This window comes from Cetorhinus maximus, chromosome 20, assembly GCF_964194155.1.
Source record: "Cetorhinus maximus chromosome 20, sCetMax3.hap1.1, whole genome shotgun sequence".
Taxonomy (NCBI): Eukaryota; Metazoa; Chordata; class Chondrichthyes; order Lamniformes; family Cetorhinidae; genus Cetorhinus; species Cetorhinus maximus.
Genome location: NC_135898.1, coordinates 74023052 through 74047802, shown reverse-complemented (window position 1 = coordinate 74047802; position 24751 = coordinate 74023052). Strand labels below are relative to the sequence as shown.

General features: G+C 40.6%; 1 protein-coding gene and 1 long non-coding RNA gene across 3 annotated transcripts in view; both read right to left on the bottom strand.

The window, feature by feature from the left end:
- The window catches only part of adgra1b (adhesion G protein-coupled receptor A1b), a 537318-nt gene extending 513054 nt beyond the window's left edge, over positions 1-24264 (bottom strand). The window contains exon 1 of the mRNA XM_078564920.1: positions 23509-24264. Coding sequence (XP_078421046.1) covers positions 23509-23726 — 218 coding nt within the window. The 5' untranslated portion in view covers positions 23727-24264. The remainder of the gene's footprint in view (positions 1-23508) is intronic.
- Positions 5694-13591, bottom strand: LOC144694465 (uncharacterized). Of its 2 annotated transcripts, none has more exons than XR_013579755.1 (3): positions 13437-13591; positions 10101-10205; positions 5694-6361 (listed from the first exon to the last, which is right to left on the bottom strand). It is a non-coding gene; the product is annotated as an uncharacterized LOC144694465 (long non-coding RNA). The 2 variants fall into 2 exon arrangements; XR_013579756.1 differs by lacking the exon at positions 13437-13591 and adding an exon at positions 11923-13404.
- Positions 24265-24751: the final 487 nt, after the last annotated feature.

Below are 24751 nucleotides of genomic sequence, written 5' to 3'. Positions count from 1 at the left end.
AGCCTTTTATATGGTGCTTTCTCAAGCGCTTTCTTAAAATCCAAATAAGTAACATCCACCACATTCCTCTTAACAGCCTTCTTTTTAATTTCCTCAAAAAATTCACAACAAGTCAAACACATTTGCCCTTTACAATTCCATGCTGTCTCTCCCTAATTAACTCAAACCTACCCAAACCTTAAATCTGTGTCCCCTGGTCCTTGCACCATCTGCTAATAGGAACAACTTTTCTTTGCCTACCTTATCTAAACCTGTCATAATCTTTTACACTCGATCAAATCTCCACTCAACCTCCTTTGTCTGTTAATTATTTCCTTGATAATTGTTTCTAAACCTGAACCAACACTGATGTTAAACTGATTGGCCTGAAGTTACTAGGAATATCCTTACACCCTTTCTTAAAAAAAAGGTGTCAGCCTTCACCACTTTCAAAATCGTTAGCACCTCCCAAATATCTAGACAAATTTGGAAGATTATGCAATCCCTTCCCTTTTCTCCACCCTCATTTCCTTTAGCAACCTGGAATGTTGGATTGGCCGCCCATTTTATGCAGTGCCTGATAATTAATTCCACTGACTGCAATGGAACTGAACATCAGGTGCTGTGTATAACATTGTGGCTGATCCTATACTGCCCATTTTACATCGCCACTCAAAACAAATAGAGTTTGGTAACTATTCCAACAAATATTTCTGATCATTTCTAAATTATTTCCATTACCTTGCAAGCAATGCATTTCATTCCACACTCAACATATTAACTGGTTCTTCTACACTTGCATAATTTCATATATATTGCCAGTTAAATATGTGATATTATATAAAGACCACAACAATGTGCACTTATACAGCAACTTTAATGTAGTAAGATGTCCCAAGGCATTTCACAGAGGCATTATCAAACAAAATGTGACATCGAGGCACATAAGAAGATACTAAGGCAGGTGGCCAAAACCTTGGTCAGAGAGGGAGGTTGTACAAACACTTTGTGTATTTATCGGAAATCTCTCCACTGTTTGAGTGTTGATATAAACGATGTATTTAAAGATAGTTTAACCTTATCCCATTCTTATATGTTTGGTTCTCTTATGTCTACACACTTTCTACCGCAGTACTAAAACTAGAGAAATATAGAAGCTAGAAATCCAACCCAAGACGAGCTGACCATGCTGAAATTTTAAGGGAGTTTGAACTGTCAAAGGCAAACTTCCCTAAAGTGTAACAGGCAAGAATCAGATTTCTACCTTGCTGAGATCTTCCAATTAAAGTAGTTCACTAGCCAAGCATACATTAAACAGCTGATGGAATCATTTGCCCATTGTGCCTGTGCTGTTTCTTTGAAAACATTATCCAATTAGTCCCACTCTCTAGCTCTTCCCCAAAGCACTATAAATTTTTCCACTTCAAGTATTTACCCAATTCCAGCTGAGAGTTGTTATTGAATCTGTTTCTACCATCTTTCAGGCAGCACATTCCAGATCCTCCTCACTTGCTGCAAAAAATCATGTTGTCACTGGTGCCTTTGCCAATTCCCTTAAATCTTTGTCCTCTAGTTACTGACCTGCTGCTGGAAACATTTTCACCTTATTCACTCCAGCAAAATTATTCGTCATTTAGAATAGGTCAAACAAATCTCCCCTCCACATTCTCTGCTCTACGGAGAACAACCCTAGTTTCATTAGTTTTTCCAGGTAATTGAAGTCTTTCATCCCATTCTCATAAATCTCCTCTGCACCCTCTCTATGGCTTTGACATCCTTCTGAAAATATTGGGCTCAATACTCTAGTTGGAGCTTAACCAGTGTTCTATAAAGATTGAGCATAACTTCCTTGCTTTTTTAATACGTTCTCGCTCATGAGGCCCAGGGGTAGAATTTTCTGCCTGTTAGGCGGGCTGGTTGGGAGCGGGCGCAGAGCTGATCCCCGCCCGCGATTGACTGCGCACTGCCATTTTACATTGGCCCGCTCAGCGCTACCTGTGCGGGCAGGGGGAGGAGGGAGAGTCGGGGCCTGTGCATGCGCGTGAGAGAGCGCAACTCCGTGCCTCAGGGAGATTAAGTTCATATGGAGTGTTTTAAATGAAGAGAGATAAAAATTATTTAGACACATCCACTCATGTGACAGTGTGTTTATGAAATGTGAAAAAAAAAAATATTTATTTATTTAATAAAAGCTTCAGGAAGGTTTCCTGAAACACGCGAAGGCCGCCTTGGCTCTTTGCCTGCCCGCCAACCTTAAGGTTAGACGGGGAGCATTGATAATTACGTTAATTGGTTTTATTATTGGCCTTGACAGGCCTTTGACAGTTCGGCGGACGCGCCCAGCCGCTTCCAGCGCGCACCCGCTGAGCGAAAGCTCTGAATGATGCACGGTGACGCAGGACGCACGCCCGACGTCACCACGCGTCATTTTACACGTCGCCGTGCCAGGCCCATCCCCGCACACCGACGTCAAAATTCTGGCCCAGGATCCCGTAACCTTTTTAACAGCCTTTTCAAATTGTCCTGCCACCTTCAAAGATCTGTCTATGTACACACCCAGGTCTCTTTGTTCCTGCAGCCCCCTGAAAATTGTACCATTTAGGTATATTGCCTCACCTTATTCTTTCCACCAAGATTAATCCTTTCACATTTATCCGCGTTAAATTTCATCTGCCATATGTCTGCCCATTTCACAGTCTGCCTGTGTCATCCTGAAGTCTGCTACTTTCTTTGTTATTCTTGGCAACATTTCTGAGTTTCATGTGATCTGCAAACTTTGAAATGATGCCTTATCTACCTAAGTCCAGGTTATTATTAAATCTCAAAAACAGCAGTGGTCCAAATACCAGCTATAGGAAACTGCCAGTTCACTATTACTCTCTGCTTTCTGTCCCTTGTCAATTTTGTATCCACACAGCCGTTAAACCTCAGTTTAGCTGCCAAATGGATTAGCATAGAATTAAAAATGGTAACAGCATGCAAGGAGACCATTTGGCCCATTGTGTCCAGGTCACCTCTTTGCAAGGCCAACTGAGCTGTCCCACTTCCCCAGTGGAAACAGTTTCATCTACTTTATCTAAACTCATGATTTTGAACACCTCTATCAGATCTGCTCTGAGGAGGGATTGGCATAGTGGTATTGTCACTGGACTGGTATTCCAGAGACCCTGGGTAATACTCTGGGGTTTTGTGTTCAAATCCCACCATGGCAGATGGTGAAATTTAAATTCAATAAAAATCTGGGGCTGAATTTTCCCCCCATTGGGGGGAAGTTGATGGGTGGGTGTATACAGGCCAATTAAGGCCAGCCAAGCATGACATCTGCACAGAAGCGCTATGTGCTCCCTGTACGAGCAGGGGGGGAAATCCAAAAATGGAGAAAATCCAAAAATCCACAAAAGAGTGCACTCATCTCCCTGAGGCTAAATGCAGCCTCAGGGAGATCAGCTCTACGTGTAAAAAAGATAAAAAAAGAAAAATAAAATTTCCCTTACATGTCCCCTCATGGGACATGTCCATAATTTTTACAATTCAAGACATTCAATAATGTCCTTTTGGGAAGGAAATATGCTGTCCTTGCCTGGTCTGGCCTACATGTGACTCCAGGTCACAGCAATGTAGTTGACTCTTAAATGCCCTCTGAACAGAGGCAATTAGGGATGGGGTCAACAAATGCTGGCCTAGCCAGTGATGCCCACATCCCATGAACGAACAAAAAAAACTGGGAACCCTTTCTACTCTAAGGAGAGTAACTCCAGCTTCTCCAATCTATCCATGTAACTGAGGTCTTTCATCCCTAGAACCATTATTGTAAATCATTTCTGTGCCTTCTCTAAAGTCTTCACAACCTTCCTAACGTGTGCTGTCCAGAATTGGACATAGTACTCGTGTTGACCCTGAACAAGTGTTTTATAAAGGCCAATCATAACTTCCTTGCTCTGTGCCTAGGATCCCATGTGCCTGTTTAATCACTTTCTCAACTTACCCTGCCACCTTCAATGATTTGTGCACATACATCCCAGGTCCCTCTGTTCCCAAGTCCCCTTTAGAATTGTATCATTTATTTTACATTGCCTCCCTCACTCTTCTGACCAAAATTTATCACTTCACACCTCTCTGCAAGTTTCACCTGGAATGTGCCTTCTCATTCCACCAGCCTGCATATATCCTCTTGAAGTCTATCACTATCTTCCTCACAGTTCACAGTACTTCCAAGTTTTGTGCGATCTGCAAATGTTGAAATTGTGCTGTGCAGATCATTAATATAGATTAGGAAAAGCAGTGATCCTAGTACCGATCCCTAGGGAACTCTACTGTATTCCTTCCTCCAGTCTAAGGACAACCATTCATCACTACTCCCTGTTTCCTGCCACTCAGCCAACATTGTATCCAGACTGCCACTGTCCCTTTTATTCCATGGGCTTCAACTTTGAGTACAAAATAAATTATTTGTACTTCATGACAATTTATTTGCATCTATTTTTTATTCACTGAAAATGATCCCCACTTTTAAATGTTAAATTGTTATTATCCTTCTAACTAGTGCTTTGGACCTCTCTTGTTTTTGTATCCGGTACATCTTCCTTAATTACAACACCAGGCAGTACCTGATGGACCTTATTTTGCCAATCTTATTACTTGAAGTATTATGAACTTGTGCTTTTATCAACATAATTACAATATTCATAAAGCAGCAGTTAATGTCTTTTTAATTTAATGCATTTTTTTCTCAGCAAAGATTTGTGAATGTAAGATTAAATTCAGGACTGCTCACTTGGCAGGTCCTTGCACTCAAATTGCAAATAATTTCAAATGCACCTTTCCTTCAATGAAACATATTCCCAATTAACGCAAAAAGCAACACTACAACAAATTGCTGTTGTATGTTGAATGAAAGGTTTAAAAATAATGAAACATTTACATTATTTGGAGTCTGTTATGAAACTAAATGAAAGCAACAAATAAGGAAAATAACATAAATAAAGTAATAACAGATTTTTCAAATTTTAGCAGTGAACAGTATTACACAAAAGAGACACCTTTGCAACTAAGCACCACAAGATTCACAACTTGGTTATTCTGAAGGTACAATGATCTTATTTCCTGAGAAAATATTTGAAATACAGTTTGCAGGAAACAATGGTTCCTGAAACAACGGAAATACATGGAAGGAAAAATGTAAGATAACAAAATGTGCAGCAGATCTAAAAATTATTAGAAAACAAAAATAATTTCAGGGTAAATGTGCTTTTCCTGCAGCCATTCCAAAATAGTTCTAGAATTCTTGTGTAAACAATTGCAGCTCTAAATGCAGACTGCCAGTCATTGTTATGCCCATTTGTTGCTATGTGGAAATTGATTTTCCAAGCATTAATCTGACTTTGGGCGGTATTAAAACAAATTCACACACTATTATGTGGTTTTAACAGAGTAGCAACTATTTTATGCTGGCAGACTAAACATGCAAGTAAATTGATTAGAAAGAGGAGTATCCTCTAAGTAACTCAAGTTATGATTAATATCCAAGTGAACTCCATGGCACACTCCACTGCCACTAGAAGTCACATTCAGGTCTATCTTTAACTGGATTCCCACTGCACTTTAGGCAAAGTTGTGGCTGCAGAATGGGAGCAACTCCAAGAGAATTCTCTGCCATTCCACTGTTAATTGCTAGGTGTGCAACAAACATATTGGAAATTAATGCACATGAAGCATTTACAGCAGGGTTTTCTTTATTGCAAATGGCACAAATTAAGGTATACTTTTTTGAATTTATTAATGACAAGAGGGTCCACAAATGAAAGAATATCACATGTGTCTGAATGTTTACAGTCAGGAGTGTGAGCAATTGATCACTTGAAGGATGAAATGAAATGGACAAACTGGAAATTGTGACAGAACATTTATGACAGAATTAAAAAGAATAAAAACCCTTTACTTTAAAACAGATAAATAATTAAAGTGAAGTAAATTTTCAGTGATGTTTAAATTAATATACACAGCAGTATACTTGCTGTCACAATAATTACAAATATTTGTAAAAGTAAAGAGGAAATCCTAAGAAAATATGTTCTTGGTGCAACATTTGCACTCACAGAGTACTGGAACTGCAAGTAAAAATCCTGGGAAAAGATGAGAAATAGTAGCTAGTTTCATACTAGAGTGGTGAGCACATTGATTTGAGAGCTCATATGTTCCACTAGTTGTACTAGAGCAGTTGTATAATAGACTACAACCATGTCAGTATACATCCAGACTAGCATTTGCAATGGCTCAACTGAATGCATATCCCTGTGGGCTGCTGGTGGTTGGTTGCAGGAAAAGAATCCCATCTTCTATGGTTGACCTGACTGTTGTTGCAAATTCTTTGACTTGAAAAATGCTGTAAAGAAAATGCAACAGGTGAGGTCTTTCTGCTGTTCCAAAGCACAATGTGAGCTCTACCTACTGTGATACATTGTTGATTGCTTCTTGCCATTAAGTTCAGCATACTTCATGCTTTCATAGTGACCCTGAAGACTAGATTGACATTACACTTTTGGAACTTAGAAGGATGTTGTCCTTTCAATCCTTTTACATTATAACTGATTGGAAAGGCAAGAAAAACTACTATTGCGATGAGGGAAGTGCAAATGAATTATGTAACTCTCAAATGCATTTTTCATGTGGATTTTTTTTCTTTATTCTTTTATAGGATGTGGGCATCAGCGGCAAAGCCAACATTTGTTGTTCACCATTAATTACCCTTGAACTGGGTGGCTTGCCAGGCCATTTCAGAGTCAACCACATTGCTGTGGATTTTTTTCCCAAGAATGTACATTATGATAAAATTATTAAAAGTACATTACAAAATATTTCAACTTGAAAAATAAAGAAAGTGTAATAAAATTCAACTTGTCTCCATACAGCATGTTCCTCTTAGGTTCCTATATACATTTGTAATGCTCTTCACATCTACAATATACATTCCATGTCTGGAGTCACATGTAGGCCGGACCAAGTAAGGATGGCAGATTAGTGAAACAGATAATTTTTCACAATAATTAATTATAGCTGTTATGGTAACGATTTAGCTTTTTTGTATTCCAGATTTATTAATTGGAAATGAAACTGGACGGACCACCTGGCATGGACCTAGGCACCAGCTCAGCCCTGGCGACACTGCAAAGTCCCTCTTCCTAACATGTGGGGACTTGTACCAAAATTTGGACAGCAACAGCCAGGCAGAGTCATACCTTACAGACAATATCCCAGACACCACCATCACCATCCTTGGGTATGTCCTGTCCCAGTGACAGTACAGACCCACCAGAGGTGGCAGCATAGTGGTATAGAGTAGGGAGGCAGGTTGCCCTGGGAATCCTCAACATCGACTTCGTACCTGATAAAGTCTCATGGGATCAGGTCATACATGGACAAAGGAACAGCCTACTGATTACCACCTACCACTCCCTCAACTGATGAATAAATACTCCTCCATGTTGAACACCAATTGGAAGAAGCACTAAGGGTGGCAAGGGCACTAAACATTTTCTCGGTGGAGGACTTCAATGTCTACCACCAAGAGTGGCTCAGTAGCATCACTACTGATCCAGCTGGGCGAATCCTACAGGACATATCAGATAGACTGGATCAGCGGCAGGTGGTGAGGGAACCAACAAAAGGGAAAAACCTACTTGATCTCGTCCAAACCAATCTACCTGTCGCAGATGCATCTGTCCATGACAGTATCAATAGGAGTGACCACCGCACAGTCCTTGTGCAGACGAAGTCCCGCCTTCACATTGAGGATGCCCTCCATCCTGTTGTGCTAGATGGTATAGATTTCAAACAGATGTAGCATCTCAAAACTGGGCATCCATGAGATGCTGTGGGCCATCAGCAGTAGCAGAATTGTATTCAACCACAATCTGTAACTTCATGGTCCAGATTACCAGCCACACTACAATCACCTTCAAGCCAGGGATCAACCCTGGTTCAATGCCAGGAGCAGCACCAGGTGTACTTAAAAATGAGGTGTCAACTTGGTGAACCTACAACACAGTACCAATTGCATGACAAACAGCGGAAACAGCAAGTGATACACAGAGTGAAGTGATCCCACAACCAACGGATCCGATTTAAGCTCTGAAGTCCTGCCACATCCACTCGTGAATGGTGGTGAACAATTAAACAATTAACAAGAGGAGGAGGCTCCACAAATATCCCATCCTCAATGAGGGGGAGCCCAGAACACCAGTGCAAAAGATAAGGTTGAAGCATTTGCAACAATCTTCAGCCGGAAATGCCGAGTGGATGATCCATCTCGGCCCCTCATGATGTCACCAGCATCACAGATGCCAGTTTTCAGCCAATTTGATTCACTGCACATGATATCAAGAAATGGCTGAAGACACTGGATAGAGCAAAGGCTCCGGGCCATGACAACATTCCAGCAACAGTACTGGAGACTTGTGCTCCAGAACTTGCCGCACCCCTAGCAAGCTGTTCCAGTACAGCTACAACACTGGCATCTACCTGGCAATGTGGAAAATTGCCCAGGTGTGTCCCGTATACAAAAAGCAGGACAAATCCAACCCGGCCAATTACTATCCCATCAGTCTACTCTCCATCATCAGCAAAGTGATGGAAGGTGTTGTCAAGCAGTAGTTACTTAGCAATAACCTGCTTACTGATGCTCAGTTTGGGTTCCACCAGGGCCACTTAGCTCCTGACCTCATTACATCCTTGGTACAAAAAAGGACAAAACAGCTGAACTTAAGAGGTAAGGTGAGAGTGACTGCCCTTGACATCAAGGCAGCAGTTGACCAAGTGTGGCATCAAAGAACCCTAGCAAAACTGAAGTCAATGGGAATTCGGGGAAAACGCTCCACTGATTGGAGTCATATCGAGCACAAAGGAAAATGGTTGTGATTGCTGGGGGTCAATCATCTCAGTCCCAGGACATCACTGCAGGAGCTCCTGAATGCAATGTCCTAGGTCCAGCCATTTTCAGCTGCATCATCAATGACCTTCCCCGCCATCATAATTTCAGAAGTGGGGATGTTCGCTGATGATTGCACATTGTTCAGCACCATTCGCGACTCCTCAGATAATGAAGCAGTCCATGTCCAAATGCAACAGGACCTGGACAATATCCAGGTTTGAGCTGAGAATTGTCAAGTAACATTCACACCACACAAGAGTCAGGCAATGAGCATCTCCAACAAGAGAGAATCTAACCATCTTCCTTGACATTCAATGGTATTACCACTGCTGAATCCCCCACTATCAATATCTTGGGGGTTACCATTGACCAGAAACAGAACTGGGCTAGCCATAAAATACTGTGGCTACAAAAGCAGGTGAGAGACTAGGAACCCTGCAGTGCATAACTCACCTCCTGACTCCCCAAAGCCTGTCCACCATCTACAAGGCACAGGTCAGGAGTGTGATGGAATATTCTTCACTTGCTTGGACAAGTGCAGCTCCAACAACACTCAAGAGGCTTGACACCATCCAGGACAAAGCAGCCCGCTTGATTGGCAACTCATCCACTACATTAAACTTTCACTCCCTCCACCACCGACACACAGTGGCAACAACGTGTACAGTCTACAAGATGCACTGCAGCAACTCACCAAGGCTCCTTCGACAGCACCTTCCAGGCCCACAACCTCTACCACCTAGAAGGATAAGAGCAGCAGGTACATAGGAACACAACCACCTGGAAATTCCCCTCCGAGTCGCACACCATCCTGACTTGGAAATATATCATCGTTCCTTCACTGTCATTGGGTCAAAATCCTGGAACTCCCTTCCTAACAGCACTGTGGGTGTACCTACACCACATGGACTGCAGCAGTTCAAGAAGGCAGCTCACCACCACCTTCTCAAGGGGGATTAGGGATGAGCAGTAAATGCTGAACAAATTATTTTTAAAAATTAAATTCCACCAACTGCTGTTGTGAGACTTGAGCCCACATCCCCATAGTCTGGGCCTCTGGGTTATTTTGTACAATTACAGCATCACTACACCACTGTCTCCCCCTAATTATGAATGACAAGATGAACTGTATATTTGCATTAATTCCACAGAATGAAATGATCATTTTCTTTAAAATATTCCACTTAATACTTACTGCACAGGTTTGATTGTGAGAATGTGTTGCCTTCCTTGTCCATGAGGTAGAAATATTTTGCTCAGCCTTATTTTTCAGTTTTGATGACTTTTCTGTTGAGTATTGCTAAAAAAGAGACATGTTTTCGAAGCTTTTGTTGAATTCATCAGGACAGATTCGCAAAAATCCCAAATTTCAAAGGGAACAACAATTTATACTGCATGAGAAAAGGGTGCTGATTGGTTGGCAAGTGGACTATGAGTGGTAGAGGCGTTGCATGGAGGATGCACCACAGCTCAGTCAACTGCCAAGCTTTTTAATTTCAAATCTGGCAGGTCAACTCCAATTGGCCAAGGCATTGCCATAGGGGATGAATCAGGGACTAGCTGTCCCCAAAGCTTTTGTTTTGTTGAAAAAGGTGCAATGTGTGGATATGTTCTTTCTGCTTGCAAAGTACAGGGCCTTATGTGTAGATATATATAGCTTTCAGCACACGTAAGCCACACTGCAAGCCCGACTGATAATCTTAAATTGGTTGTTAGTGTAATTCTCAGCACAATCAGGATTGTTCAGCAAGTGTTGTCCACTCGTGGAATCAAATAAAATACTGGGTATGATGTTCTGAGTTTTGCAAGAATGGGCTAGTTGAGTATGGTCAGTACTTTGTCTGTTGCAAACTGACAAAGGGATGTGTTGTTTGATACAATCTAACAGTTGTTGGGATGTATGGACTACAGACCTGACACCACACCGGCACTGAAATTTGTATACCACATTCCTCATTTGTATGGTAGGTAGAATGTCTTTTTGGCTTGATGGCAGCATCCTGTTAGTGGAGAATGTCACTCATGTTGCTACTACATAGTTGTGATGTGGAGTGTTGTTTAGCATAACTAATTTTAATTTTGGAACCCTTTCTGAAAATGTATACTTCTATATAAATCCTGACTTTATAAAATCATTAGCTTTGTTTTCTATTTTCTAGCTTACAATTTGACACTCATCAACATAAGCCAACTATCAATTTTGCACCCAAATTGAGAAATGAAATATGAATAATGTTAACTGAATATATCTTACCAATGTGCTGAAGTAATATACATTGAAACATGGAGCAGTTGTACTTAACATCACATAATCTTTCAACATCTCACAATCTGAAAAGAATCCTCTAGCTTTAGCATATATCAAAATAAGAGTTACTTTGAACTTGTTTTCATTGAACTAATACATCTATTCATAATTTTAACTAAGTTCTAAATAATAATAAATAGAAAAGATTAATTGGCCAGTCCTCTAATGTCATGGGACCTTGCTGTGCACAAAGCGACTATTGCATTTGTCTACTCAACAACAATAGCAATAGTTCAGAAATAATTATTTGGCTATTAGTGCTTTGGAGCTTCCTTAAGATGCAAAAGACACTACAATGCAAATTCATTGTTTTTTGTTTTTAAAAAAGTAAATGACTGAGAAACTATCTGTAGTCTTTCCAAAATCCATGCATTTGAGTCTATCTATTACAAGAGCAAGTTTTAAACTACATTAAATAACAAGAATTCTCATATACTTTTCTTAGTCATTCTTAGTTGGAATTATATCCCATATAATTAGTCAACATAAGGTGATCAGATACATTGTACTATAATAAATCCTTGAATATTACAGCACCTAAAATGACACAAGCAACTCCACTGTCCCTTGCTGGACCCCTACCATTCCACTTGAACTCTGTACCATTATACGAAGCTTCATATCCCCCAGACAGCTCTACTTACATTAAATACAACTATAAATACATTGAAATTGATCTTTTGTCTCTGTTTAAAGCTCGAGTACTTACTGGAACAATCCCATCAATGTGCAGGCAGTCAGCAATAACTAGCACAGTATCATGTAAGTCAAAGCCAACTTCCTAAACAGCAATTATGATGCCTTCATTTTAAGGTAATCTTCTCTCCTTGGACTATTTGAAGGAAAAGACACACCAAAAGGATGCTGTTAGAATTTAAACTTGTTCCAGATGCTTCTTCGCATGCCAAGGCAAGCCTGCATCCACAATCAAACTCTCACTTGCTATGAACTGAAACATCACTCTACAAGCAAAGTAATCTGGTACGGCAGGCCACAGAGTGAACAAAGAGCTCTTTTACCATTGAGGTTCACACTGTACAGGTTACCACTGTATGCTTTTGATCTCTCCACCTGACGGACAAATAACATTTTGACAGATTGTACATCTTAGACTACAACCAAGTTTCTTAAAAGTAAAACTGAACATGAGCAAGGGCAAACCCAACATACATTGCTGGTTTACAGAATTTACTTATATACCATCACAGTTTCAAAATGATAAATGTCTCTTTTGTATATGTAGTAAAGAGGATAAGGCTGAGATCTCTATGCCAGCTGCTTTTCAAGCTGAGCCTCGCAGTAACAATACCTGACACTGTTGGTGAAAATAAACAATAAAATGTTTCTTCCAGGAAACAATTATTTTTAAGTGCTACCAAGTTGTGAGTTTTCTGTTACAAAAGTAGAAATAACTTTCCATAGAATTCCATGTTGCTAGCGCTGGACAGTTTGGTCTTGGGTGCAATATGTGCTGAGTTAGTTGAGATTGTGCAAGGCTGCAGTGGCAGTATGACAATTTGTCTAAACATGCCAGGTCTAAGGATGCCAAAAGAACTCACGCAGAGCCCCTGATCGTGATCCAGTGACCTCTACTGGGAAGTGTACATTTGTGGCCAACAGTTAATGACAGGATTAAACTTCCTGTGATGGCTTTCATGACAGAAAAGCATGATGTCACTCACTCTCTGTGCCCACACGTGCATAATAGGCAATTTCTGCAAGAGTTACCAGTGCCAAGTAATCATACCTAACAGGAATTAGAACACTTATGGGAAGCAGCGTATAAGGGTAAGAAGTTTGAAAAACAAAAATAATTGTTTTTTGGATGGCTTCAGGAACTTTGACAGGCAGGATGGCAGACATTCACAGTTTGTTTATCTTTTGCATACCAAACTATCTTGTGAAGATCAAGAAAAGACAAATTTAAATGCAGTTTACAATGTTTGCTGGCTATTTAAAGAAAAGCAGATTTCGACTTCCAAATCCAAATCGATAATTTCACTTTTAAGGTGCAAGATTTATTTTCTAGACTTACTGATGAATGCTTCAATTTTGACATTGTCATACATGGCCAGATAAATTGAATAATTTTATGTCATCAAGTTAATCTATGAAAATATATTGCAAACATGAGGGAATTCCCAATCTGTATTGAGAAATGCATTTTTTTTTTATATATCTGCTGCAATATCTTAGTTCAATTATACTTAGAACTATTTTCACCTGGTATTTTAATGGGTCTAAAGCATCCCATACCAACTTTCTCACAGCATCTTCACAGCATCTTCAAGGTGACTATTGGAGCTCCTAAACATAACCTTATTCCAAATGCAAGCTGCTGTTTTGGTGCCCTTTCTCTTCTTTGGTTCCATTTCTCTTCTGTTCTGCTGGTTCAGTTAGTAACACTCCAGAAGAAAAAGATTATCTTGTTACACCTTCGTTTCTCTTGTTTGGATTTTGATGATCTTGACAAAAACCCTCCCTCCATTGGCCCTCCCTCATTGGTTCACTCTGTTGCACCACAACAAACAGAACAGTCAATATTTGACAAATGCTCAATGCAAGACCTTGAGCCATGAACCAGCTGCATAGGTAAAGTCTTATCTTGCATCAAAAACATATTTACTGTTAGAAAGAATAAACTGTGTCCATCAGCTGGGTCAGGTATGTTAATCCAAGTTCACTGTTCTATTATTACCTCAGCACATATTTTAGGTCACAGACTTTTTTTCAGCTATTATTTGAGCAACCAAGTCATATTCTGTTGCTAACAATATGAAGAGGTGTTTTCAACCAATCATCATCACAGAGGTGGGGCGAGATTTTAATTCACTTAAAACCCATCCACTTTGTACAGAGTTAAAATAGCACCATGCTCTCTCACTGGGAAGTGTAAGCATTCTCCACTGTGTAAAATCAACTGATGCAAGTCTCTGCCAGAAGGGGCAAGCTGCATCCATTCAAATAAATGGGGAATATTTCATTCTGCATCCCCATTCTGCAGTGAGATTTGGAATTTACTCGCTACATCGGAAAGTCAACTCTGTGGTGCCATTATTCATACATTTTACTTTTTCAAAAAATGTATTTCCCATTGTTACACTACAGTGTGCAACTAGTGAGCAGAACTCGCATATGCTTTCGAGTACATGATGGTGCTCAGTTTTTTTTCAAATTCACACAATGAGCAGGAAATGAAAACACCACTTGTACTGCAATGAAATAGACTCAATACACAGCATTAATTCATTCATCACTTTTCATCACAAAACTTACTCTTTCCTTACATGACCTGTTTCCTTTGATTTCTTTCCATTTAATTTTAAATATAACCAAAAAAAAACTTGGCGAACTGCTAGCTTGCAACGATTACCAGGAGATTTTCCAAAAACATGCATAATTTCCTTTATAAACCAATTGTGATTTGTATAACTGTAAATAGCTGACAAGGTAATCTGTTCTTTTCAATCATGAAAACGTTGAAGGGTTGTATTCTACACAAACATTTCTGAAAATCAGCTTTACTATACATCCATATCTTCCCCCTTGGCACATACTGAAGTAAGATAAAGAAAATACTGATGAAACATAATTCTCATATTTTAAAACCTTTTCAAGAATGGCCTGTAAAATGTGGAAACATTACAGCATTTTAATTATTATTTTTTATTCATTCATGTGATGTGGGTGCAACTGGCTAGGCCAGCATTTGACTCTCCTTGTGTTGTATGTTTACACGCATTTCATACATTTTTATGACCAACAAAAAAGCAAGTCTAATTCAAAACAAAAAATATTCTGGAAATAACCAGGAGGTCAGGCAGCATCTGTGCAAAGAAAAAGAGAGTTAACCTGTCAGGTCGATGACCTTCATCAGAACTTTCATCTCCCTGAAATATTAACTGTGTTTTACTCTGCACAAATGCTGCGTAACCTGCTGAATATTTCCAGCATTTTCAGTTTTAATTTTCAGATTTCCAGGATCCAGAGCGTTTTGCTTTTGTAAGCCTAACTTGAATATTGGTCTCTACATTGTTTTGGTAATAACGATTGAAAGAATGGACCTATACACTGTACTGTATGGTTACAATATACGCTTCTCATTTTTCAAATTAGAGTTTGAAGCAAATGGATCTAGAGCTATTTAGTTTTACATGACCACCATCAGGAATTTGGGAAAAGTTGTATAAACGGCAGAGGATACAGTTGCCAACGGGGGAGAAAATGATTCCACCAGAAGAAATAAATGTTTTTGACTCAGAACCAGCAATTAGTATGACAAGAATAGAATGTGATAACTTGTCAAAGTCTTCCATGCTTAATTTAATTCAGCTCAGAGGCTAAGAATCCTGCAGCGAGTAACTCATTTCCCAATTCCCCAAAGCCTGTCCACCATCACAAGGCACAAATCAGGAATGTGATGGAATACTCTCCACTTGCATGGATGAGTGCAGCTCCAACAACACTCAAGAAGTTCAACACAACTAGGCTAAGGCAGCCCGCTCGATTAGCATAACGCCCACCACCTTAAACATTCACTCCCTGATACACAGTGGCAGCAGTATGTACTATCTACAGGTGCACTGCAGAAACTCACCAAGGCTGCTTTGACAGCACCTTCCAAACCTGCGACCTCTACTACCTAGAAGGACAAGGGCAGCAGAGCATGAGAATGCCACTACCTGCAAGTTCCCCTCCAAGCTGCACACAATCTTGTCTTGGAAATATATTGCCATTTTTCCATTGACCCAGAGTCAAAATCCTGGATCTCCCTCCCAGCAGCACTGTGGGTGTACCTACATCACATGGACTGCAGCAGTTCAAGAAGGCAGCTCACCACCACCACCTTCTCAAGTACAATTAGGGGTGGGCAACAAATGCTAGTCTAGCCAGTGATGTCTACATCCTATGAAAGAGTAAAAAAAAATGCAGTAATTCCCACCACAAGGTCAACCTGCCAAAGAAAAACAGAGGTGACTCCAAGCCTAGTTAGCAACAAAATTTCTTTCAAATGTGGTGCAAGGTAAACACCCTCTACATAAAAAAAAAATCATAGGACTATATTTTAAGCTCTTTTTCTAAAATGTCTTTAAAATAAAACAACTTCCTTTCTTTAATATATTTTTATGACCAACAAAAGTGCGTGTACATGATTTCGAAGATCACAATTCATGCAATGTAATTTCACTAGTGAGAACAGTGAAGCAGCCAATCACAAATAACTTGTCATAATGAACCTCAGTATCTCAAACAGCTAACAGGCCACTTAACTTGGGGGGATGGGGGGGGGCTGCAGAGAAGAAAGAAAAACATTCAGCAATACAGTAGTTGAGTACCCACTATTCTTGGCAAGTACATAGAGTGCTTTTACTGACAAGTGTCTGCAGATCCTTGTGGACTGTGTAATAGAGAAAGGGAATAAATTTTGCTTCACAAGGAGACAGGTGAACAAGCATATTTTGCCTGGTTCTTCCAGTAGTTTCAGCAACTGGCCATAATTATCTTGGGGACTTTTAAGGGGAAACTGGTTGTGCAATGGGCTGGACAATGGGCTGGGATTTGAATTCAAACTCAACTTAGACCAATTAATGAAAATATAATGTGAAACAAGTTTCAATCACAATGCAGTTCCTCAGCATAAAACTGTCCTTAATAGGCAACGTCACTCAGACAGGTCTTACAATGGCAGGTATGAGAAATATCGCACTGCTACAATTGAGGGCACTTTTCTAATGTTGTACTGCAACATGTTGTTAGGGCAAGGATGAGGGCGCTTTATTTTGCGTCCCACTGTGCTATCCTGCCTTGCATGCGTGGTGCTGCTGCCTGAAATAGGAAGAGCTCCATTCCCAGCAACAACAAGACCTTACATTTATGTAGTGTTTCTTAACAGAGTGCAATGTCTTAAGGTGATTCACAGGTGTGATTATTAAACAAATTTTAACACCCAACCACAAAAAGGGATATTAGGGCAGATGATGAGAAGCTTGGTTAAAAAGGTAGGCTTTGCAGAGCATCTAAAAGGAGGACAGAGTACCAGAGAAGCGAAGAGGATTCAAGAGGGAGTTCCAGAAGCAGCCGAAAGCATGGCTGCCAATGGTGGAATGATTAAAATCGGTGGTGCACAGGAGGCCAGATTTAGAGCAGTGCAGATACCTCAGATGTTTGTGAGGCTTGAGGAGCTTACAGCGATACAGAGGAGCGAGGGCATGGAAGGATCTGAAAACAAGGATGAGAATTTTGAAAATCGAGACATTGCTCAACCGAGAGCCAATGTAGGTCAATGGGCATAGGGATGAGGGGTGGTGAACAGGGCTTGGAGAAAGTTTATATATGGGCAGCAGGGTTAGGGACGAGCTTACACTTATGGAGGGTGGAAGATGGGGGACCGGCAGGAGTGCATTAGAATAGTCAAGTATGGAACTCACAAAGGCATAGATGAGGTTTTCGAGCTGCAGATGAGCTTGAGGCAGAAGTGCAGTCAGGCAATGTTATGAAGGTTGTGGTAAGCGGTCTTAGTGATGAAGCAGATATGTGATTGGAAGTATAAGTATGACACCAAAGTTGCAAATGGTCTGGTTCAGCCTCAAACAATTGCCAGGGACAGGGATGGAGTCACTGGCTGGAGAATGGCATTTGTGGTGGGGACCGAAGACGATGGCTTCAGCCTTCCAATATTTAGTTATGGAGGAAATTTCTGCTCATCCAGTACTGGATGTTGTGCAGTGTTCAGCGCCATTTGCAACTCCTTAGATACTGAAGCAGTCCATGTCCAAATGCAGCAAGACCTGCACAATATCCAGGCTTGGGCTGACAAGCGGCAAGTAACATTTGTACCACACAAGTGCCAGGCAATGGCCATCACCAACAAGAGAAAATCTAACCATGACCCCTTGACATTCAATGGCATTACCATTGCTGAATCCCCCACTAACATCATCCTGGCGGTTACCATTGACCAGAAACTGAACTGGACTCGCCATATAAATACTGTGGCTACAAAAGCAGGTCAGAGGAATCATGCAGTGAGTAACTCACCTCCAGACTCCCCAAAGCCTGTCCACCATCTACAAGGCACAAGTCAGGAGTGTGATGGAACAATCCCCACTTGCCTGGATGAGTGGAGTCCCAACAACACCCTAGAAGCTTGTCACCATCCAGGACAAAGCAGTCCACTTGATTGGCACCACATCCACAAACATTCACTCTCTCCACCATCGACGCACAGTAGCACCAGTGTGTACCATCTACAAGATGCACTGCAGGGACTCACCAAGATTCCTTAGACAGAACCTTCCAAACTCACGACCGCTACTGTCTATAAGGACAAGGGCAGCAAATGCTTGGGAACACTACCTGGAAGTTCCCCTCCAAGCCACACACCATCCTGACTTGGAAATATATCACTGTTCCTTCTCTGTCGCTAGGTCAAAATACTGGAACTCCCTCCCTAACAGCACTGTGGGTGTACCTACACCACATGGACTGCAGCGGTTGAAGAAGGCAGCTCACCACCACCTTCTCAAGGGCAATTTGGGATGGACAATAAGCACTGGCCTAGCCAACGATGCCCACATCCCATGAATGAATGAGATAAAACATGCAATGTAACAAGTTATAGACAGTTGAGACACCAAGAGAGGTGGTAGTGAGGTAGAGCTGGATGTTGTTAACATACATATAGAATCTAAGTGCACTACTATCTCTCAAATTCATAAGCACAAAAATGAGAGAAAAGAGGGAGACATATGTATAATTGGGCCATTAAGTTAACTGCTTAGTTTCATGGACTGTAAATGTCCTATTTGCCACCTTCTCCATTAAGAGATACTACAACAGCCAGCCCACTGACTGACTTTATTTCAACAACTATTTTTCATGTTTATCTCTTTCAACTCCTGTGTAATTCTAACCAAGTTTCTCATGACTGACCTTGATAAGTGAAATATATTTTTATTTTTGTTAATTTTTGTAAGACCATTTAGGAGGAGGGCACCATTCAGCATAGGAATAAAACGTCTGAATAGTACATTACTTCACGATGCATGCACACCTATCTTTAACAAAGTATAAGGCAGTCCATAAAAGTTAGCAATGCTTCAAAATATTTTTAATAAAATTAATCCTTTGAGTGTTAATTCAAAATGGATCATTACTGCAAAACACATAGGGACTACTATTGCTGTTATATATAATCTTGCATCTTGTTATGACCATGCAGTTGGTACAGCTGAGTTGTTTAAAAATCCCAGAGGAAAACTTTAAACAACTGTCATAACCTTTAATTTTAAATTCTATGTTTGAGATGCAACTTTAAATTCAGGAATCAGACCACCAGTTCTCTAGAGGTTTTTATATTAAGCTAAATGAAACATTTTATTAATTTACACAAGTTAAATGTATACATATGGCTACAAATTACTACGATCATAATTTTTAATAAATTCCCAAACTAATCTCCAAGGCAACACCAACCCATAGACTCAACCAGACACCAGGCAAAGCATTTTCACCTTACACATTCAAAATGAGGTTCTTTTCACTTTGGTTCCTTTGGAGACAGTTGGAGGCTTACAACTGTTTTTGATCTCATGTTGCCTCTGCTCTCACACACAAAACTGTTATCTTGTTATACCTAGCATAGCCCATTGAATGTAAATTCTCATTGTATCACTAGCCACTTTGAACTCCACCTCACTAACAATAAAACCCCTTTCATGGTATTAATTGTATTAGTAATATAAACATATCGCTTGATCTCTGCTGGCTAGACTTCTTGAATGCTCTATTCAAAAAAATGCAAATGCACTCTATTTCTCTTGCATATCAAAACTTGTACACATCAAAACACCTAGACTAGCTGGCGTTAATTCAATTAAGACACACCCACAGACTAAACCTCCATTTTAAAAGAAAAATGTTTTCCAATAATATTATATACATTAATAGCCTCATGACACATCTCCAAACAAAACAAAAAACATTACACCCCTTTTTTGGGAGTTTTTTTTTCCTCAGTACTTTTGCAATAAGCTGACAATAGAGACGTTTTTTAGTTTTACAATATACTGGCTGCCGAGAATCCAGAAGTCAAGTTTTTTACTCCAATTATAATTGGTTGGAGAGCAACTGACTAAACATATTTTATATGTAACATTATATATTAAAAGAGAGAGAAAGGAGAGAAAGCAAGTGCACAAGTAGGATAACAATAACATTGGAGCTCATAAAGAAGCGCTGGATAGTTTGATAAGGGGGTGTATCAATGCAGCATGTAAAAGGAGACATAAAGTTGAGTAATCAGGACAAGTGCTGGCCATGGACCCGAGAAGGTAACCAGAAACGACTAACAAAGCAGTGACTCTACCAGTGACTGTAACGTACTCACACAACTGTAATAAATCATTGCTGACATAATTACATATCACAGCCTTTAATTAAGTGAAATGTTTACAACTGCATCACAGATATACTACACAAAGCACTCTCACTGAATAGAGCAGTAAATGCTATAGCGTGAGTTAGAAGATATATTTTTGGTCAAATAGTTCAGCTGACCATGAACAATGAAAGCAGTGTATAATTAAGCAGATTTACTGAGAATTACAGCTCTAAAAGATCACTTGTGATGAACTTCAATATTTATATAGTATATATACTATTTTCTATACATTTTAACAACATATAGTATTTAAAACAATCACATTTTCTTTATTTTTAACATATGAGTATGCTGCTTAGGGCTTTAAGAGATGGCAGTGTAACAAGTAATCTCAGTAGTTTCCACAGTTTCTTCATGCTTTTGGGAAATTAATTATTTAGAAATGGAAACATTTTTTTCAAAAATTAAAGTCTACAACCAGATTATGCAACATGAACACCTTTACAAATAATGTAGATGTAAGGGAAGCACCTGGTAATAGTGTTCAACCTTAAGGCACTCATAATGGGTAAAGGGCCCTGCGCTAGAGTGATATTTATTTCTCCAGCCGTAGGGAAAAATAAAGACATTGTAAGTAACATACTCCCATTAAAATACCAAAGACAACCTTACAGAAAGCCCGTTAACAGTTAGTGAAAAGAAATACTTGGGTTTCCCTTGGTCATTCTCATTGCTTCATCTGTCTCCCTTAAAGTACAAGAAGCAGAAGCTAGCATTCTGCTTATTCTTCAAAAATGCAGGAATTTGTTCCAAAATATGACACTATTAAAGAGTACAAAATGAGGAATGATATTTTAATGCAATGATGGAGCTCCCATATATGGCTTCATGGAACGCAGGAATGCAAGTGATCCCCACATAATGGGTTCCTGATCACTGTGCTACTTGGATAAGCACTAAGTTAAAACTACTTACTTCCATGTAGCTATAGAAAAAAAATCAAAGTGCTAGTAACCCTGGATCACAAACAAATTTCCCAATAACTACTGAGTAACATACGCAGGCACACAGTATTCAGCCATTGTCCATCCTCTTAGTGTTTTTTTTTGGGGGGGGGGTGGAACAGATGAGATGGATGTTATTAATGATATCAAATTCTAAAATAAAAAAAATTTGCAAAACATTTATGTATTTGAATGTAGTAAAGGTATTTGTTAAATAAATTCACAGTATGCAGAAAGGCCTTCGATACTTTGACACTATAGTGTTGCAATGCTTAGTTCATTTTTATTTGTAAATATCAACAACCAGTAATACCGCGTTCTACAGGTTAATGTATGTAGCATCATCATTCGATTTCAGACAGGGCAAACATTTCTTCTTGGCTTTCATTATAAACCGAGGTATCTATTGTGCTAAGCTGATGGAACCCTTACTTCTGCTCCTTTGGAGTGTCATAGAGTTATATGACAACAAATTGTATTTTAAGGTAATAAAACGTGCCACCCTGTTTCACAGAAGCGCTATTAGACAAACTGGCACCCAGTCAAGTTAAAGGGATATTGGAACAGGTGACTAGCAACTTGTTCACAGAGGTCAGATTTATGGGGTACCTTAAAAGAGGAGAGCGAGGTAGAGAGGAAAAGGCTCAGGAAGGGAATTCCAGAGCCAGTTAATTATTTGACTAATTAAAGCAACAGGGGTTGCCATTAAAGTTACTTTCACCTTAAAAGAAACTGTCACAAGAAGTTGTCAGCGAGCATTTACTCCAAAGTTAACGGCCGTTTGATTAGGAGTTAAATCAGAGGCAAATCTAGCAACTAGAGTAGAAGAGCCATGTACGGGCGTGAGGGCCACAGAGGGAACAAGAGGCAGGAAACATGTAGCATCACAATAATTAAGTAAGAGATAATGACGTTCCTACCAAAGACAAACATTTGGAAGTTCAGGGCAGGAGAGGCGCGGAATTCAAAGAAAGGAATCAGGCAAGAGATAATGAAAGCAGCAAAGAAAGGATAAGAAACAGAAAACATAAAAGGCTACATTAATATTACCGCTCTGTGTCAATTTAATTATAATATAATGAATCATTTTTGTGCGCTAAAAGTCATGTGGCGTAAGAGCCTTGTCAGGAGGCCAGCTCACACCAGTTTACACCCAGTAAATGTTAACCCCAGTCCAGTTTGAAACTATATTTTAAGAGTGGTTGGATCACGTGGTTATTTCAAAAACTTATTTTTGATGTTATTGGAAAGTTCAATGGGGCCTGTTCTTCAGCTCTGTCTGAGAGGGTGCTCACACCCTAATGCAGAGTCCCTTCCTCACCGCTGGCATGAGAGTTGCCGAATCATTCTCACTTCGGACTGTCAATTGTGCATCACACTCCACAAATCCCCTTGTTTCAGCCAAATCAGTGTAAACAGCAGTCAGGAAAGCGGTAACTATTATCATAAATATTATAGGATACTTTTAGCTTTTAAAATTTCCAGCTAGTGAAGTCACAAAGTGTAACTCTTCTTGGTGGATTGACAGTACTGTGTGTGTTTATATAAAAAAAAAACATGAAAATCTCTGGGAAAGGGTTATCAATCGGAAAACGTGACCAAGATATGGGAGCACTAATCGCGCAACACATTTCTTACCAGAGAGATTGCGTTAATGTAGTTTTAAGTAACCCCCCAATTTACAACGACAACTTATAGAAAGGTTTGGCCACTTTCTATTCACACATGAGACACTTGCTGACAGCCATAGGTAGTGATGTTATACATCTATTACACATCGGACAGACTGAGCACTGAGGATTGGTAATGACTGGTTTGGCGAAAGCAGTTTTACAGTTCTGGACTGTATGATCTAAACAGCAATCACGTTGGTGCGATGCTCAGGCAGAAGCGAAATTCGAGTACTTACAGAGTTACGGTTTGGTTCGGCAGCAGGCTGGATTGCAAAGTTTCTAACAACTCTCCATGGCTGCACGACACTTTTATTCGGATCATCTGTCTGCTGGGTCCCTTAGAGCGCTCACTGGTACAGCTGCAGCTATCTATGATCAAGTCAGGGCAGTTTCTGTTCCCGGCTACGATTCCAAACAATCCGGCGATTAAATGCACCAAATGCAAGAGTTTCATCGTGAACCAAGCCCTGCGGTTGATCGCTCTGTCCCTGGTCTAACGTTTTGTGGGCTGCTCATTTCACAAGTGTTCCGAGACTGGCAGGTCAGTGACCAGTTGCAGTCTGTCGCCCTGACAGTCCACACACTTCCCAAAGTGACGAATCTCATCTAATGAGTTTTCTTTGCCAGCATTTTTGTTTCTTGCCAACTGTTGATTCGGAATTGCTGGTAATTGTCCCGGGAAAGGCTGACTCGGCTCACATTGTTGGTCGCTGACCTGGTTTGTTGGTGTGTCGCTCGATTGCGAGGAGAATGTGTCACCCGGTTCACTCACAGCCTCGCAACACAACTGACAGAAGTGCATTTGCCTCCGAGTCTATGCCCGGCTCCTCGCAGCTGGCGGGCCGCTGGCCAGCCGCAGTCTATCCCATAAATGGGGTTGCTTTCCGCCGCACATCTTGCTATTTCTCCAATCGCTGCAGGCGGGCTGATCTTGGACACGTCGCTCGGTTTATCCCCTGGCGGCAGCGAAGCAGCCTCGACCCTGCCTGCGTTCACGGTCACCGTCCCCCGGGTACACCGCTCGCCTGGTGGCTACAGCACCCCCCACCCCGAGCCCTCCCAGCAACAGGTCCAGGGAGCTCGGCCGTGCAGCGGATCCAGATGTGCTCAGCTCTCCCTCCCCATGCGAGGAGCTGGCAGTGGGAGAGCAAGTTGGCCGTCAGTCCGCTCCACTGGCCCAGCCTCTAGTCAGTCAGCCTTAAAGTTACAGGGGCACCTTTCTGCTGGCTCCTTTGTGGGGTTGGGGGGTGGGTGGAGAGAGAGAAGGAGACAACTTGGCTGGAGTTTGCAATGGTTCATTGACATGACCACGTTCCCTTCGGCATTGTTTAGATTTGACTTCAGTAATGTTCACCCAGCACAGTTCATCAACTAGAGCAGAAAGCGCCGAGCGTACAAAAGGAAACTTTGTTGTGTGTATGTGTGTGTGTGTATTGGGGGGAGAGAGAGAGAGAGAGAGATGCCGGTGATTCACGTGAC